Source organism: Balaenoptera borealis (genome assembly GCF_965194805.1).
Source record: "Balaenoptera borealis genome assembly, chromosome: 13".
Taxonomy (NCBI): domain Eukaryota; kingdom Metazoa; phylum Chordata; class Mammalia; order Artiodactyla; family Balaenopteridae; genus Balaenoptera; species Balaenoptera borealis.
The window spans coordinates 88,198,941-88,217,290 of record NC_138870.1 but is presented as its reverse complement, the minus strand read 5'-3'; the positions used below and the strand labels follow the sequence as shown (position 1 = coordinate 88,217,290).

The window sequence follows — 18,350 nt, the reverse complement described above, 5'->3', positions numbered from 1 at the left end:
ATCTTTTTGAATTATAGCTTTTTCCAGATATATGCCCAGGAATGGGACTGCTGGACCATATGACAACTCTATTTTTAGTTTTTTTGTGAAACCTCCATACTGTTTTCCATAGTGGCTACACCAATTTACATTCCCACCAACAGTGTAGGAGGGTTCCCTTTTTCCCACACCCTCTCCAGCATTTGTTATTTGTAGACTTTTTAATGATGGCCATTCTGACTGGTGTGAGGTGGTACCTGATTGCAGTTTTGATTTGCATTTCTCTAATAATTAGCAATGTTCAGCATCTTTTTTTGTGCCTGTTGGTCAAGTGTATCTAACAAATGAACAGAGATTTGAATAGAAATTTCATCAAAGAAGATATATGAATGGATAAAAAGCTTATGAAAAGAAGCTCAACATCATTGGTCATTAGGGAAATGCAAATTAAAACCATAATAAGATACCACCTTATACCCACTAGGTTGGCTACAAAAAAAAAAGACAGACAATAACAAGTGTTAGCAAGGATGTGGAAAATTTGGAACACTTATACATTGCTGGTGGGAAGGTAAGATGGTAGTCACTTTGGAAAACAGTTTGGTAGTACTTAAGAAGTTAAATATAAATTTCCCACATGACTCAGCAATTCTATTACTAGGTATCTAATCAAGAGTAATGAACACATGTCCATAGAAAGACCTGTATGCAAATGATCATAACAGCATTATTCATAAAAGCCAAAAACTGGAAACAATCCAAATGTCTACCAACTGATGAACAGATAAACAAAATGTGATATATCAATACAATGGAGTATTATTCAGCAATAAAAAGGAAGAAATATTTGATACATGCTACAACATGGTTGAACCTTAAGAACATTATGCTAAGTGAAAGAAGATAAATGCACAAAAGCACTTTTATATGAAATGTTCAGAAAAGGCTAATCTACGGAGACAGAAAGTAGACTGGTAGTTGCCTGGGGATTGGTATGGGAATGGGGACTGAATGCAAATGAATAAGAAGTTTCTTTTGGAGTGATGGAAATGTTCTAGAACTGGATTGTGGTGATGGTTACATAACACTGTAAATTACTAAAAATCATTGAATTGTACATATAAAAAGGATGAATTTTATGGTATATAATATATACTTCAACTTTTAAAAATAGAAAAATAAACAAGGACCTGAACAGACAATTTCAAAAAAGGAATTGTAAATATCCAATAAGCATTGTTAATCAAGCTCATTCCTAGTTTAAAAATAAATCAAGATAGACCCATGAAATGTATTTCACCAATTATGTTGGCAAAAACTAAGAAGAGTGAGATGATTCAGTATTGCTGAGGGTATAAGGCACTCTCGTACACAGTTATTAGGAGTATAAAATAGTTCCATCTCTTTGGAGGTTGATTCAGGGGTACCTAAACAAACTTAAATGTACCCTTTGACCAACACCGTCCCCCCCCAATTCCATTTATAAGTATCAATCCTACAAAAATATTTATACATGTGCAAAAACTGTAATAGCAAAATAATGGAAATATGTAAATGTCCATCTGTAGGGGAATGGTTAAATAATTTGCATAATTCAGACTACTTTTCAGCCTTTAAAAAATAGGTCAATCCATATCTACTGCCATGTAAAGATATATTGTTAAAAGTAAAAAACAAACAAAAAACCCAAACAAGTAAACACCCAAAGTCATAAAGCAAGAAGAAAGATCTCACTTGCATAAAAAAAATACATGTCTGCATAGAATCAGATTAACGTTCCCAAGTCCCCTCTCCCAGAAAGCAGAACATGTATCCTTGCATCATCGACTCAGGTCTTGGCCTTAGGGCTTGCTCTGACCAATGGAATGTCAACAGAAATGAATGTGCTAGCTTTAATCAAGGTTTTAAAAAGCATCACGTGTATCTAGTTATTCCCTCAAGCAGCATAAACTTGAGAAGCTTACCCTTGACACAACAAAAGCTAATACAATGTGTTACATGAAAAAGGTCCCAAAAGATACACATCAAACTGAATTATGTGTGCTTGCCTATGTTGGGGAACAGTGATGCTATGAGAAAGAACTTTGTATACTTTCTAGTTTCTTGAATTTTACAAGTCTGTATCTAAAAAAATTTGTTTAATGGAAATGAAAAAAAGACATGTGCTAAAAGTAAAAGTATCTGGATTAGTGTGGTGGGATAAATTCTTTTCCTTTTCTCCAGTTTCCAATTTTTCCATGTAGTTTTAGTATATGTTATTTTTTAAAGTCTGGAGGAAAAAAAAAAAGCTAAGACTCTATTATCAGTCTAATGTAGGTAAAGAGACACATTATAATGGTGATGACAACTACTGATATTGCTGATGGCAACTTGAAAGTCCTTTGAAAATTATGCCAATAATCTTATTTAGCAATCACAATGACACTGAAAGGTAGGTATTTAATCACTCCCATTTCACAGTGAAGGAAAACAGGCTTAGATTACTTCCACTAAAGGACACATACACGGTAAGCAGTGAATCAGAAAACAGCCTTTTGGATTTTAAACCTCCAAATCCTGAATGCTATAATGACCATGTGATCAAAACATTATGCAAAAAGAAAAGAGGCAGTGATTAATTCTGTTTGGAAAAAGGAGGAGAGAATTGGTTCTGAAAGTACTTGCTTGTGTGAACCACTCTTAACAGCTTCCTATGAGAAAAATGGAAATGACAGCCTTCATTTTATATTCAGATTTTTGTCACTAACTCTCAGAGAAATATAATTTGAAAATATCCATTTATTACTTTTCATTATCACTTATGACAACTAAAATTCATTATGGCTCAACATATACAAATATATTGCCACAAGCAGTTATATTAATATCAATTTAATAAGATGATTTCTGATCGGAAAAGGCACAGTTTTGAAAATAGATATACTCCAGGGACTAAGGAAAACACAAAATGGACACAAATTTGTTCACTGTTAGGTTTAATTGAAAATGGCTAAGCTTCAATCACTTTTGATAATTAAAGATGGAAGAAATTAAATGTTCTTAATCTAAATCGTAAAATAAACATTTGGTCTGAAAAAGTGTTGGCATACCTGGGAACATTATTGTTTGAATCTTCACTTTCATTTGCCAGGCCACCAAACAAATAGCATTTGTTACCATATAAAGAGAAGCTATGTCCCAGCCGAGGACAAGGAGGTAAACCAGAAGAAGGGGGATACGGTTTCACTTTTTTCCATAACCAACGACTTGCCTAAAAAAGAGCATAAATACTCTCAGACAAAATCAGGAAAGTGCTCCTATATTGTCAATAGTGTAACATCATACCAATACATTTTAATCTGAATCCAGTAAGAACACTTCAATAAGCTACTTTTGGGACAAATGACAAGTTAACCAGATAACTTCAGGAATTAAAATGAGTGTTCCAATAGAAATTCAGTCTAGTCTTCCATATTCACAGCTTTCCACAATGGCAAACTAAGCTTATAATAATAAACACTAGCAGTTATAAAATATTTTCCAAATGAAAAATTCAACATTATTTATAGCTTTAAGATTAAATGTAATTTATGTACTCTCACTTTTTGAAATCAGGTAATTCATGGATGGTATATATTTTAACCTTTAAATAAACATAAAGCTCATTAAAAAAAATTTTTTTTTTCTTGGCTGCCGCATGCCATGCGGCATCTTAGTTCCCCAACCAGGGATCGAACCTGTGCCCCCTGCAGTGGAAGTGCAGAGTCTTAACCACTGGACCACCAGGGAAGTCCAACATAAAGATCATTTAACAAACCAAACTCCAAAACTTATTCTCTAGCCATGGATGCTTTCTTTATCTAAAACTATTTGTGAAAAATTTTTAAATGAACTGCTTGTAAATAGGCATAATCCACCTACATCTGCCAACCACCAGATACCCTTATGATCACAGCCCTGGGAATATACAGTTCAGGGATAAAAGTCAGTTAGGGCTGTCACAGAGGGCTCTGGGTCTGGTTTATTAGAGAGTAAAATCTAGAAAGGCTATTTGAAACTGTTACCCCTTTTGTATGTACTGCCAGAAAAGGGGAAAAAAGTGATTATTAGCGTGAGGGTAACAATTTCTATAACTAAGGCAGAAGTTTTCAAAAACTTATGGTCTGGAGACCAGCAGGAGCAGGTGGGAACTTAGTAGGAATGCAAATTCTCTGTAGAGAATACTGATTCAGAAACTCTGAGGGCGGGGCCCAGCAATCTGTGTTTTCACAAACCCTCCAGGTGCTTCTGCTGCAGGCTAAAGTTAAAGAAGGACTGCACTAAGATACAAAAGCTCAAACATATAACTTGTACAACTGAGGCTAAGTAACAGGTATCTTAATGTTACAAATGTTGCACTGGGTATCGGAAAAAGACTTACATTAGAAACTTTGGCTTTGGGACTTCCCTGGTGGTCCAGTGGGTAAGACTCCGTGCTCCCAATGCAGGGGACACGGGTGTGATCCCTGGTCAGGGAACTAAGATCCCACATACCGCATGCCACAAGGCACCGGCAAAAAAAAAAAAAAAAAAAGGAAACTTTGGCTTTTTAGTGAAGTGGAAATGTTTTCTTTGAAGCTCTGAAATGTGAAGCTCACACTATTTTAAGCATGTTAATGAAACATTTTGCAATCTTTCAAAGAATTATGAGCAATATCATTAAAATTTCAGGTTGAGATAATAAATTTGAAAAACACTTACTTGTAACTCATATAACTCATTGCTGTATCTTCCGTATTCAACCATTCCCCCAAATACTAATATTCTGGTACCATCACAGACAAATCCATGGGCAGCACAGCCTGGAGGGATGTCTCCTCTAACAGCTGGCAGGAACCACTGATTTGTAACTAGTTGCCGAAATAAAATTAAAACCAATTATAATAAACAGTTATCACAAACTATGAGTATGTACTTTTATATGAATCATTTATATCAGTGGTTCTTAATTGGGAATGATTTTGCCCCCCCAGGGACAAACAAAAAAATTACAGTTGTCAGAACTGCAGGAGGAAGGTGTTACTGGCAACTAGTGGGTAGAAGGCTGGGGATATAGGGCAGCCCCTAAAACAAACAAAATTATCCGGTTCAAATGTCAATAGTGCTGCTGTTGAAAACCTTGATCTATATCACTTAATTTCTCAACAAAAACCCTACTTGGGGAGCATCATCCTCTCCATTTTACAAGTGAAAAATCTGACACTTCGGTTCAGTTACTTTAGCGCTGATCCTTGAGCAACTGGCACAGCAAAATTCAAACCAGGTCTAACTTATTCCACAGCCAAGGTTTTTACAGTCTACCTAATTGTCGACTAACTTTTTAACTTTTTTTATGCTGGGGTGCCAGGAGGAGGAGAAGGTGAAAAAATAAAGTTTCCCCTACTCCACCATTTTATTAATTTCTAAATGACCACTACGATTAAGTTGTTTGGTCAAAGAAAAGTTATTGATCACGACATAGACCTCAAACTCATTAATTAGCCTTACACCAAGAAAACAGCTTCCTTAGGACAGCTGGCGCATTTACAAGTGGGAAAAATGAAATTCCAACCTCCTTTCTGTTCCACGGAGGTACTCAAAGTCAGGGCCTCCGCGGCCGGGGGCATTTCTGATGTGCAGCGGCGCTCAAGCCGACAGTCCTCCCCGAGCGCCGAACGGCTGAGCTTGGGCACACAGACAGGCGCCGGTATCACCCACGAGCCACTTCCCCGCCAGTGAAGAGGGCTACCAACGGGGTAAGAATCTTGACTGCCAACTGCCAGGTACGGGGCTGTATTTGGGGTGAAAGTACCAGAAGGCCTCTCGTTTTCCCTCCTCATCTCCCCTATATTCCCTTCCTCCTAAGGAAGACAGGCAGGCAAAGACGGGAGAGGCCCGGAGGAGCTCTGGTTTGGAGGTGGGTTTTGACAGGGAGGGATCTCGGGGCCCCGGAGTGGGCGAGACTTCGGGAAGAGGCCCAGGCGGGTGGAAACAGTCTCTCTCGCCTACGTCCGCCAGCAGGGCTGGGGCGGGGGGGTCCGGGACCGCCTGCCCGAGGGCCGGCGCGCCCCGCTCGGGGGCCGGTTCCGCCCCGCGAACCCCGGGGAAACGGAGCTACGGACTGGGACGCTGCGGGATTGGGGCCTCCCGGCCGAGACTCGCTCCCCGCCGCCCGCCGGAGGAGGTAGTGACCCGGCGGTGACAGCTGTCAGGGCCGGGGCCGCCGCCTCGTCTCCCCTCCCCCTCCGCGGCTCCCACAGGCGGGGCCGAAGAACCGCCGCCGCGCCTACCCGTGTTGTAGACGTGCAGCTCGTCGGCGATGCCCTCGTTGCCCCCTCCAAAGATGATCATCAGCTCCCGGATGGCCACCGCTCGGTGTCCGTGCCGGGCGCGGGGGACCGGCCCCGTAAAGGAGGAAACCCGCCTCCAGTTGAGGAGGCTGGGAGCCGCCATCTTCCCAACCCCCGCCCCTCTGTCCACAATGCACCGCGCCTGCTCCGGCGCCGCTGCTCCGGGAGGAGAGGTGGGACCCGCCTCCAGCTGTGCACGCGGGAGGGGGGGAACCTCACGGAGGAGGGTGATGGTCACGTGACCGCGGGCGTCCAGGGTAAGGATGGAGGGCTGAGGGGAGCAGAGGGGGTCCTGGTAAGGGCGCCCCGCCCCCGCCCCCGGGTGACGTGGCTGGTGTTGGCACCCTGGACAAGGGATTTTAGGGTGGAAGGAAATTTCCTACCGACCAGTCTCCCCTCCCCATCCAGAGCCTCCAGATTTTTATTTGCGGGAGAAGATAACAGCGTTTTCCTTTACGGCCACTTTGAGCATCTAGGATGTGCGGGCGAGTCAGACCCTTTAAAACAGGGGTCCCCAACCCCCAGGCCGCAGACCGCAACTTGTCCGGGCCTGTTAGGAAAGGGGCCACACAGCAGGGGGTGAGCGAAGCTTCCTCTTCGCCTGAACTATTCCCGCCCCCCATTCCGTGGAAAAATTGGCTTCCACGAAGCCCGTCCCTGGTGCCAAAAAGGTTGGGGACAGATGCTTTAAACAATGACAACACAGCAAGAGAAAAGCTCTCGTAGAGGTTTTGAAGTGCCGGGAGCGCGGGGAGAGGAGAGGGAAGTCCATCTCCGCCGAGGGCGTGACTGCGCGCAGAGCACCGGGGCGTAGTGGATGCCCGCGAAGGCGGGGGGAGGGAGGGAGTCTGGACCATGGTGGAGAGGCCGCGAGCGCTGCGTGCCACCCGCGGCTAGGAACACCGGAGGGAAGGTCGGAGCTAAGCCTGCAAAGGCAAATTAGGCAGATCAGATTTGGAGGGTGACATGCCAAGAAGTTTAGGAACGGTGAGCCGCGAAAGTTGTTTTGTTTTGTTTAAGCAGGTGGGAGGTTATAGATTTATCTTTTATTACTGTCTAACATTTGAGGGTGTTTCATTGACAAGCACTGTCCTCCTTGCCTTATATGAATTAACTTGTGATTCTCCTAACAATCCAGTGAAGTGGGTACTGTTATTTCCCTTTCGTGGATGGGGAAATGAGGCACAGAAAAGTAAAGTAATTTTCTCATGGGCACACAGCAGAAAAGAATTAGGGCCAGTATTCAAACGCAGAACTTCTGATTCCAGAGCCCCAACCCCTAACCACTATACCATACTTACTGTGAATACAGTCATAAGTAACCCTGTTAAGTCCGGGCTGCTTTGTGATCTGGTCCTACACAGAATCACACTCAAAGAGATACAAGTCCAGCGGCAGAGGTGGGGGGGCGGGAAAAGAAAGCAATTTAAATCCCTACCTCACACTCTCAAGAAGGTATCAAAGAGGGAATACACATAATGTAGGCCAAATTTCCTAAAATTTCATTTCCCTCATCTTACTATTTTCAATTTCTCTCGTATGCCTAGCTCATCTCTCCTCCCCCAATTCCCTCAAACCTAACCATGCCTCTCCCACCTTCTCATTCATCTAAACTTCCTTTTGAGAGGTAATTCTCTCCCTTTTAAAAAGGAATTCTTAGTATTCTTTCCAGCTCCTGCTTTTCAAGTTCTTCCTGTCACTGATTAATTCCCCAATTTCATAATATGGTCAAAGAGAATTTGGAATCGGAATAGGAAGGTGGCTGGAAACAAAGAAAGAAAGCTATGAATATTTATGTACTGATATTTTTCTTGGTCACATACATAACATGGGCTCTTAAATGTTTCAGTTATAAAGTTTTTATGTATCTGAAACAATACTGGAAAAGTTGGGGTAGAGCCATGAGTTTTTCATAAAACTTTAAATACTTCATTTAAAGAATTTTTTCTTATTCTGAGAGTTTAATGGTAAAATGTCCTAACTTTTATGACTGATGCTGTAAGTGGATGGTAGTTTTTTTTGTTTTGTTTTGTTTTTTTAATGTCCTTATAGCAAAAGACTAAGGGTAAAATTAAAAGTTGCAAACCCAATGTTGATATTCAAATTAAAAAAAATCAAAACTGGTATATGATATTTGAAAGTCTGAAAATCTCTGAACTAAGGGAGAGATGAAGGCAAAATGTTAAGACAAAGGAGATTACAAGTGATAACTGGTTGCTTAGATAAGGAACTTCAGGACAGTGGTGGAGGTCTGTATTAGTTTCCTAAGACTGCTGTAACAAAGTACCACAAACCAGGTGGATTAAAACAACAGAAATTTGTTGTCTCACAGTTCTAGAGTCTAGAAATCCAAAATCAGGGACATATCCCTCTGAAACCTGTAGGGAAGAATACTTCCTTGCCTCTTTCTGGCTTCTGGTCGGTGGCCGTCAATCCTAGGCCTTCCTTGGCTTGTAGCAGCATCACTCCAACCTCTGCCTCCATCATCATATGGTGTTGTCCCTCTGTGTCTGTGTTTCTTCTCTTCTTATAAGTTCACCAGTCATATCAGATTAGGGCCCACCTAATGGCCTCACCTTAACTTGTTTACATCTGCAAAGGCCTTATGTTCAAATAAGTTCACAATCACAGGTTAGAACTTAAACATATCTTTTTTGGGGGGACACAGTTCAATACATGACAGGATGCTTAATCCAATGGGAAAGATATTTTACCAGAGCACCTTTGACTCAACGCTGCTTAAGTGAGGAGTCTAGAATAGGTCCCCAATTCTCAAGAAAGCTACCTTCAATCTTTGAAACTTTAAGAATGGAAGTTACCACCTAGGAGGTGAGTGTAGAAAGGGAAGAGAAGAGTGAGGCAGAATAGCGCCCTGAAGAAACCAACTTTTAAGAGGTAAAGACAGCAGGAGGCTCTCATGAATGAAATGGGGAACGAATAGCCAGAGAAGTCAAAAGGGAACTGGGTGAGGGCGATGTCAAAGAAGCCACAGGCTAAGGGGCTTTCACAGAGCGGAAGTGGTTATCAAAGCCAAGAGCCATAGAGAGGTCAGATAAGAAAAAGATGAAGAAGCAACGTCTGCAAACTAAGAGGTTATTAATGGCCTAGATTAAAATACTCAGTGGAGTGGGAGGAGGGAAGCCACAGAAGATCGAAGAATGAATAACAAGTGAGGACGCACAGATAACATGTATAGTCTACTTTTTACAGAGACTTGCCCCCAAAAGGAAAGAAAAAAACAGTGGCTGGAGGGGAGAAATGGCTGTGTACAGAGCAAACTCTTCTTATTCTTTTCCAAGGATGAGACTTGAACATGATTGTGGGCTCAGAAGAAGGATCCAGTTGAAAAGGTAAGACTGAAGGAGCAATAGAGATGTCTTAGTCGGTTTAGGCTGCTGTAACACAATACTAGAGGCTGGGTGATTTATAAACACCCAAAATTTACTTCTCGCAGTTCTGGAGACTGAAAGTCCAAGATCAGGGTGCCAGCATGGTCAGATTCTGCTGAAGACACTCTTGCAGGTTTCAGACTGTTGACTTCTCACTGTATCCTTACCTGGTGAAAGGGATGAAGGAGCTCTCTGGGGTCTCTTATAAGGGCGTTAATCCCATTCATGAGGGCTCCACTCTTATGACCTAAGCACCAAAATACCAAAGACCCTACCTCCTAACACCATCACCTTGGGGGTGAGGATTTCAACATATGAATTTGGAGGGGGACACAAACATTTAAATCATAGCAAAAGAATATGTCATTTGGAAATGCTTTTTGTTACAAGTAGCAGAATATCCGACACAGTGTGGCTAAATGATAAGGCACTTAATTATCTTGCACAAGAGATCTGGGGTAGGTAGGTCTAGGGTTAATTCAGCAGTTCAATGGTGTTACGGTTCCAGGTAGCAGCTCTGAATTTCTCTTGACTTTTCCTTTATGGTCAAAAGAAGGTCGTTGTACCTTTGGACATTGTGTCCCCATACAACCATGCCCAAAGGCATGAAGCAGGAGGACAGCCAGGATGGGGAAATAGAGCTTTCGTTTTACAGGGAGGAAAAGCATCTTGCCCAGAAGCCACCCAGCATACTTGCTCTTAGGTTTCACTGGCCAGAACTGGGGCATTTGCTATATTAAGATTACGTTAGCTACAGGGACAGAAATAGGCTTTAAAAGTTTATGTTTCTCCCATGTAAATGAACTTTGGAAATGGCAATCCAAAGCCAGCATGGTGGCTCTATTTCACCACATCTTCAGGAATTTGTAGACTTTGTGGATTGGAATTCCTCCTTCCAACTCATGATCCAAGATGGCTGCTCCAGCTCTAGCTATTGCATCTACACTCCAGCCAGCAGGAAACAGTAGGGGAAAGGAATGTTCCCGTCTCTAGAACACATTCTGGAATTGTACATGTTATTTCTGCTTACATCCCATATGCCAGTATTTAGTCACAAGGCCACAGCTAGTTGAAGGAAGTTTGTGAAATGTAGTTTTTATTTAGAATGGCCAAGTGCTCAGGTAATAGTCAAGGTTCTATCACAGAGAAAGAAGAGAAGAGCAGACTGTGGGGGTCTTCTTGCAGGAGAGTGGCTATAGGAGTCTAAGAAAGTGTTTTTGTTTGTTTGTTTTTAGCCTCAATAATGAGCAGCAGGCAAGGGAGAAGAAAGTTGGAAATGAGAATTGGTGAGTTAACCAAGTAGGCCTGTCTCAGGGCAGGTTGAAACTTGATTGAGCAAGATCCTAGAGGATCAAGAAAAGATGGATTCAGAAGTACATGTAGATTTACACATGTACTAGGGTTGAATATATGTCTAGCTCATAGATTATGTAATTGTTTATATTCTATAAAAATATATTAGAAAACAGAAAGCTCTATTGGACAGCGCTGCTCTAGCCTTTTGAAGTTACGTTAGAGAAGATGCCTTCATCTGTCACCACTTTCTCTCCTTCACTCCCGCTCCCCCATATCAAACACCATCATTTACCTGGAATCTCAGCATAGAGGATAGAGGTTAAGATCACGGGATTTAGAATTCAATAGGTATAGCTGTTTACTAGCTATGTGGTCTTGGTCAAATTACTTATTTTCTTTGAGCTTCAGATGCTTTGTCTATAAAATGGGGATTGTAATAGCATCTATTTCTTAAGGTTATTTTGAAGATCAACTGAGATAATATATGCAAAGTACAGGCTGTCCTTGCTTTGCATGAGAGTGCAGTTCTGTGAAAATGGCCATGGAAGCTGAAACCCTGCAAAACGATCTTAATTACTAATGGGAAAAATTACAATTGTTTTGTTCATGATCTTTAAATATTTTTGTTAAAATATTTAAAGTTCTCTTACTGTTGGTTTTAAATGTCTAAAGAAATGAAAAAAATAGTAGACTTAATATTTATTTGTTCTACTGTAATTTAAAACATTGGACATATTGAAGATGAAAATTAAATATTTAGGGTTTGTTTTTGTTTTGGTTTTGGTATAAAACTTACCAAGAGCAGCTGAGCAGTGCTTACCTTCTTGCCATATAACTTACTGTAAGGAGTGAGCATCTTTTCTGTGCCTTGGAAAATGGTCATACTCCTTTCTAAGTTTGGATCAGCTTCCCATATTTTATCCTTTGCACTTTTAACATCATAAAATACCTTTGAGAGTTCCTCTAATGTGAATTTTTTGCCCATGTCATTTCCTCTGGAACATCTCCATCCCTCTCATCACAACCACTTTCCTTATTTATGTTCGTAAAATCACCCTTACTAGATTTTTCTGGCTGCATAGCTAGAGTTGAATAGCGACAGTATCATCCCACGGCCAACTAATTTCTTCTCTACCTTCATTTACCTTTGATTTGAATGTCACTCCCACTATTATCATTTTTTGTTTCTTTGCTAACTTTTCTCTTTGTTGGCCAATTCTATTATCCATTTCTGTAGATGTCACATGGGTTTATCACTGGGAATTAATGAAGCAACACAACTACACGCTTTGCTGTCTGTACATAAGCCGAATAACAGCTATCCAGTGACCAATCACTGACAGACTGTCAAAGAAGTGACATGATTGGTCATTCATCATTGATGTGGCTCTGTTATCAGCGTAGTAATTTTGTGGACTGAAAAGCTAGCAGCAAAGTTAGTAATTATCCAGTTACTCAGTTGATATACTGTGGTAACAGATTTGAACTGTGTTGTAGGGGGACTGATGTTATTAAACTACACTGTGGTGACTGAAATTTGTGCTGATGCCACGCACAGCAAGGACAGTGCTGTGCTTATGAAATGCCTAGCACGTGGTTAGCATTTAGTAAGTAATAGATTGTTTAACTTCTGTCATTTTCATTATATTACTACTGTTTCTACTCCTCCTGAGCTACGGGCCACTGAGGAGTCAGTCCGAGAGGGAGGGGCTGGTGCTGGGAGGTGGCAGACAGTGCAGTGTTTTCAGCCAAGAGTGTAAAATGGCCGTGTCCACGGGATACCTTAATCTCAGTTGAGGACTCAGGCCAAGGGCTTATTGGCAGCAGTCTGAGAAGGGGTTTTGAGGAGTGCCAGCAGGTAGGCAGAGCTCAACAGCAGAGAGCCTAGGCAGGCGCTGTTCCTGAGATGAAGGAAGCAGATGGTGTCTGAGAGATCTGCTCCCAGATCACAGGGCTCCAGCCATGGCTAGAGCTGCGGCCAAGGCCTGGAGAGGGCAGCTGGCCAGAACAAGGCAGGACCCCAGGCCAGGTAGAGCCTACACCAATTACCAGAGGAAGGAGCTGGCACATAAGCCAGGGAGGAAAAGCAGTCTTCTCACGTGGGAGAAAGGGACCCTGTGTGCAAAGAGTCAGGTGCAGGAGCGATTGCTGCAGCTCAGGGGGTAGCAGGCAAGAGCCAGAGCAGCTAAGCTCTGGACAAGGAGATGACCCATCACTGAGCCCCACCAGCCAAAGAGAGGGAATTGAGGCCCCCATAGTTGTATTTCCTGCCCCATGTGGATGATCCCGGAGCCCAGCCCTGGGAGACCGAGGCAATAAATAGAGGCTTGTCAGCCTGACCCAGTGCAGTGATTCACTGCTGCTGCACAATGCTGCTTCCTTTCCTTCCAGTCACATTTATCAGCCTTAATAGAGTTTATCTTACCTACTTATCTACAAAGTAATACACTCAGCCAAGGCAGGCCCATTGGGTAAGCAATGATGAACATTTGGCTTTCAACTAATAAGAAATAAACGTGGAATAATAATGACTCAGATATACGTTGTGTTGACTAATGACAGCACAAATCGAAAAGGCATATAGATCACATAGGACTGTGTTCAGGCAGATAACTGAAACCTGACCGAAGTGACTTAACCGCGTCCAGGTTTATTTTCCTCACACGGTTAGATGCTCCGTAAGTAGTCAGCTCAGGCTGCTGTGGTGACTCCCGGTGCCATCGGGACTGAGGCGGCTCCTGCGTTCTTGCTCCGCCCTCCTCACTTAACATGTGCAGGGCTGCTGAGTCACCCAACGCCAGGGCACGGATAGTTTCCATTTGCTTATGAAGATCTATTCTCCACTCTTCTTTAACTTGTTCAGTGCCGTGAGGCTGACCTAAATGTATTACATCACCTGACGTCTCCAGGTCTCTGACTTCCAGTTGGGTTTGGCCAATGGGAGGCGCCACCCACAGGAGATTGTAAGGTTGGGGTAATGTACCTCCTAGTCCCTTTCATGGGGGTGAACAGAGGTTGCTCCTCTTGGGCAGCCCTTCCCTGCAGCTGCTTTCTCCCACTCCTGGTAACCACTCCCTTCTCTTGCCTGCAGGACTTCGGATGGTAATGGCTCCCTGCATTGCCAACCCCAGGCATCAATTCTTCACCATGTTTCCCTAACACTGACTACACCTTTTCAAATAGTGCCTGTTTTCAGAGTCTTCACCATTAGCTCACTGGGGTGGGCCATCTGTGTCCTGCCGGGACCCTGACTGACTTGCCACGGCGGTCTCGGCGGTCTCTGCGCGCAGCCCGTGGGACCATATGCAGCAGCACGGGGTGGGCCTTTCATCCACAGGGCTGCGAGATGGCGACTGCACCTCCAGGCACCAAGGTTGGGTTTCAGACAGGAGGAAAGGGCAAAAGGCACCAAACAGCTCTTTGCCAGGAAAACAATAGCTTTCTAGGAAGTCATAGACAGCCAACTTCTGCTCACATGCCGCTCTAGCTTCAGGACCTCTGAGGAGGTGAGTATTTTTAACTGAACAGTTGCCACCTCAAATGACAGAGTGTTTCTATTTGAAGGGAAGAAGCAGAGAGGTTATTAAGTAGTACCAGGCTACCAGTGTTTGAAACAGCATATAACTCATTTGGACTTTTTGGAAAAAGTTACCGGTTGCTTACTGTTACAATTTCTTTCTCTTGTTTATACCTTGGGGTGTCTTCATGCAACAACAATAATAATAACTTCCATGTACTGAGCCCTTACTGAGTGCATTACATGCATGATGTCTTTTAACCCTCACAAAAAGCTTCCTCACCTTACAGGTGAGGAAACTGAAGGTGAGATTTTCAGGAATGTGTAAGTATAACATCTGAGCTAACACCTAGGTCTGTCTGTCTGTCTCCAGAGCCCAAGCTGGTAGCCACTACACTTAGGGTGCCCCTTATATCCTAGATCTCTTTCTATTCTCATTTCTTCCCCAGGGGAGAATCTGTGCATCCAATGTGGAAATATAGGTCATAGACAGTAAGCCTCTTGCAGCTCAGCACATGGCCCAGCAGAAATAAAGGAGGGGCTTCTCTGGTGGTGCAGTGGTTAAGAATCCACCTGCCAATGCAGGGGACACGGGTTTGAGCCCTGGTCTGGGAAGATCCCACATGCCTCGGAGCAACTAAGCCCACAAGGCACAACGGCTGAGCCCGCATGCTGCAACTACTGAAGCCTGCGAACCTAGAGCCCGTGCTCTGAAACAAGAGAAGCCACCGAAATGAGAAGCCCACACCGCAATGAAAGTAGCCCCTGCTTGCCACAACTGGAGAAACTGGAGAAAGCCCACTCGCAGCAATGAAGACCCAACGCAGCCAAAAAAAAAAAAAAAAAAAAGACTAGTGCCACTGAGGAACTGAATTTTATTTATTTATTTTTAAACAAACATAATTTCTTTTTTTGTTATTTTATTTTTATTTTATTTATTTTTTATTTTTGGTTGCACCAGGTCTCAGTTGTGGCAGGCAGGCTCCTTAGTTGTGGTTCACTGGCTCCTTTAGTTGCGGCACGTGTGCCCCTTAGTTGCGGCTGGTGGGCTCCTTAGTTGTAGCATGTGAACTCTTAGTTGTGGCATGTGGGATCTAGTTCCCTGACCGGGGATCGAACCCACGTCCTCTGCATTGGAAGGCAGATTCTTAACCACTGCGCCACCAGGGAAGTCCCGAGGAACCGAATTTTTAATTTTACTTAGTTTTAATCAATTTAAATTGAAAAACTGATTCACGATTCAGTTATTAGAAAATTCTGAAGTATGTTTGGAGCAACCTGAATATGTGAATCTATTTTTTAAACTGTAAATTTTATCAAATCTAAATACATATCAATTGTTTCTGATGAAATTTAGTTTGGGAATTGAGATGTGTTGCATGTGTAAAATACACACCAGATTTCAAAGGCTTCATACAAAAGAAAAAGTCTTGTTAATAAGTTTTATACCAATTACATGTTGAAATAATATTTTTGTATATATTATGTTAAGTAAAATTTATCATTAAAATTAATTTTACCTCTTTGTTCTGTTCTTAAAGTGACTACTAGAAAGTTTTCAATGACAATGTGGCTTGCATTATATTTCTATTGGGCAATACCACTTTAGAAGGTGGCAGTGAGCAGGGGCAGACTCATTTCTTTATAGGAATGAGGGAGAGAGGCCATTGCTAAATAAATTCCATGGTCCCAGGCAAAGTGCTGGCACCATTTCCTGGATTTCTGAGAATCAATGGCAGGAACACAGAACAGCACAGAGCTGGGTGGGGTTGATTCACTGCCTGATTCCTTTCCATGTTCAGTCACAAAACACACCATCTTGAAATTTCTGTCACTATCATTGCCTTGGTCGAAGGGAGACCACAGTTTTTATCTGGGCTTTGATTTGGGGACAACAGCATTTTAATGACTAGGGCATTTTAGGGGAAGCTAGTGGCCAGGAAAGATATTCTTAAAATCAGTATGAACTTAATTTTTTCACTTCTGCCCTCTCAAAGTTTACCTTAGACCCAATGTGTGGTGGAAATTCACCCTCCAAGCGTCTGCTTTTCTCCAGTTTGGAATGTTTTCCTCCAGAGCAGCCTTGTTTTTGAAATGATTTGCGGGCTGCCGGAGGAGGCTGGGAGAGGAAGTCTGACCCGCCAAGCCCATCTGGAAGTGGTTTCAGGGGCCGCATCACTCGGCCAGCACAACACCTAGATTGCCAGCTGCCTGGAACAGGGGTGGAAGAAACCCGAGCTGCTCCAGAGTCTGCGCAAGCAGGGGAGGTGCAGTGGGGGAGGAAGACTGTCTTGGAAACGGAATATTGGCCTTGAGGCTCTCCAGCCCTTTGAGATTTCCAGTGGGATTGTAGGAGCAGCTGAAGCAGTGTGAAGGGCAGCACCCCAGGGCCAGCCACGATTTGAATGCTCTGCCCTGCAGCTCTTCTGGACGGAGGAGCCCTGCCCTCACCGCTCACCAGGTAAACAGAAATTTACAGCAGGGTGACAGCCTTTCTATTTCACCCTGGCCCGCTGGCAGCTGTCCTTTATTTTGCTGTAGATGCAAGAAAGTAAATCAGAGGTGGACTGTCCCATGCAAACCACCTTCAGGCACTCCAGCTGATGTTTGTAGCATGCTAGCGGAATCTTCTTCTTCTTCTTCTTCTTTTTTTTTTTTTTTTTTTTTTTTTGCCGTCGCTGCAAATCCAAAATATTCAATGTGCAAGTTTTTCACATCCTGGACTGCTTTTCCAGACCTGGGTTTATCTCCGTCCCCCTACCCCCAAATAGTGTGATTTACTTACTATTTTCATCATATTTTAAGTGTGGAAATCATCTGTTAGCTAGGACTGGATAAATGCTAGCATTTAATGCTGGTATGTTTCTGAGCCACAAAAGATTTAATTGAGCTGTGATTCATGTTTTCAAAATCTGTCCTAGGAAGCTATTCTGAGGGCCCCAATCCCCCCCAAAAGAACTGGCAGTTGTATGAAATCTAAATGAGGCTTATTGTAAATATGGTAGTCATAACGGTCGGGTTGAAAATGCTTTTTAACTTTCAAAAAACTGTCTTCTTTTGTTCACTTTATGAGCAAGCATAATACATTGGCTAAGCCTGATATATAACTTATGACATAAGTTAAGAAGGGATAGTTAAAACAAGAGTAAGAAGATAGAGAGGAAGAAAATATGATATCCAAACATCTGAATGTGCTGTGGAAAAAAGTCAGTCCTCTAGCTGTTTGGCCCGTGCAGCCAAATATCCAAAGTGACATTGGTTTGTTTTGTCTTTTCCTCTGAATGTTTTGGTGTTGCATTTGTATACGGTATCCTTTGCGTGCTGCGTAATGGAATTCCAGGCTTCCATCTAACTCAGAAGTAGAGCAGTGCAGGGCAGTGGTGGGAACATGGGCTCTGGGGTCCGACTCACAGAGGTGAGTCTATGCGCTGCCACTTATAAGCTTTATAAGCTTTGACTCTGGGTGACTCCATCTCCTCATCTGTAAAATGGGAATTAAGCGACATCATGTGTCTAAAGGACATAATGCAGGATCTGCAGAGTAGTGAGGCTTCAGGGGAGGTCAGCTTCTCTGGTGGTGCTGATGATGACAGTGGTGATGGTGAAAGTGACCACGCATCCTGCACTGGGCCGCAGCCCTGCTTTTGACACATTGTTCCCTCCCAAAGTCCAGTCGTCCAGGTGCTCCTCACATCCGTCCAAGTGGTCTCTCCAGGGTTCTGCTTCCTTCCTTCTTCTCTTCAAACACCTCTCTTTTTTTTCCACTCTGGCTCTCTTTAGTTCTCCTGCTTCTTCCCTTGCTGAGAGAAAGACACGCTCAGC

The 18,350-nt window shown here is 42.9% G+C and overlaps 2 protein-coding genes across 26 annotated transcripts in view; one reads left to right on the top strand and one right to left on the bottom strand.

Annotated features, from left to right (window-relative positions):
• Nucleotides 1–6,519, bottom strand: part of HCFC2 (host cell factor C2) — a 60,510-nt gene extending 53,991 nt beyond the window's left edge. For 8 of the 11 annotated variants that reach the window (XM_082349872.1, XM_082349874.1, XM_082349867.1 and 5 more), the window contains exons 1-4: nt 6,267–6,519; nt 5,549–5,767; nt 4,699–4,847; nt 3,069–3,229 (exon numbers count right to left, since the gene is read on the bottom strand). In XM_082349872.1, coding sequence (XP_082205998.1) covers nt 3,069–3,229; nt 4,699–4,847; nt 5,549–5,767; nt 6,267–6,429 — 692 coding nt within the window. In that variant the 5' untranslated portion in view covers nt 6,430–6,519. The remainder of the gene's footprint in view (nt 1–3,068; nt 3,230–4,698; nt 4,848–5,548; nt 5,768–6,266) is intronic. The other 3 variants (XM_082349869.1, XM_082349868.1, XM_082349876.1) reach the window with 1 other exon arrangement.
• Nucleotides 6,467–18,350, top strand: part of GLT8D2 (glycosyltransferase 8 domain containing 2) — a 56,459-nt gene continuing 44,575 nt past the window's right edge. For 2 of the 15 annotated variants that reach the window (XM_082349933.1, XM_082349947.1), the window contains exons 1-4: nt 7,168–7,313; nt 9,537–9,676; nt 10,951–11,001; nt 16,526–16,989. The gene's annotated coding sequence lies outside the window, so the exon portion shown is untranslated. Of the gene's footprint in view, nt 6,584–7,165; nt 7,314–9,536; nt 9,677–10,950; nt 11,002–16,525; nt 16,990–18,350 lie in introns of those variants that run through there. The other 13 variants (XM_082349946.1, XM_082349942.1, XM_082349941.1 and 10 more) reach the window with 13 other exon arrangements.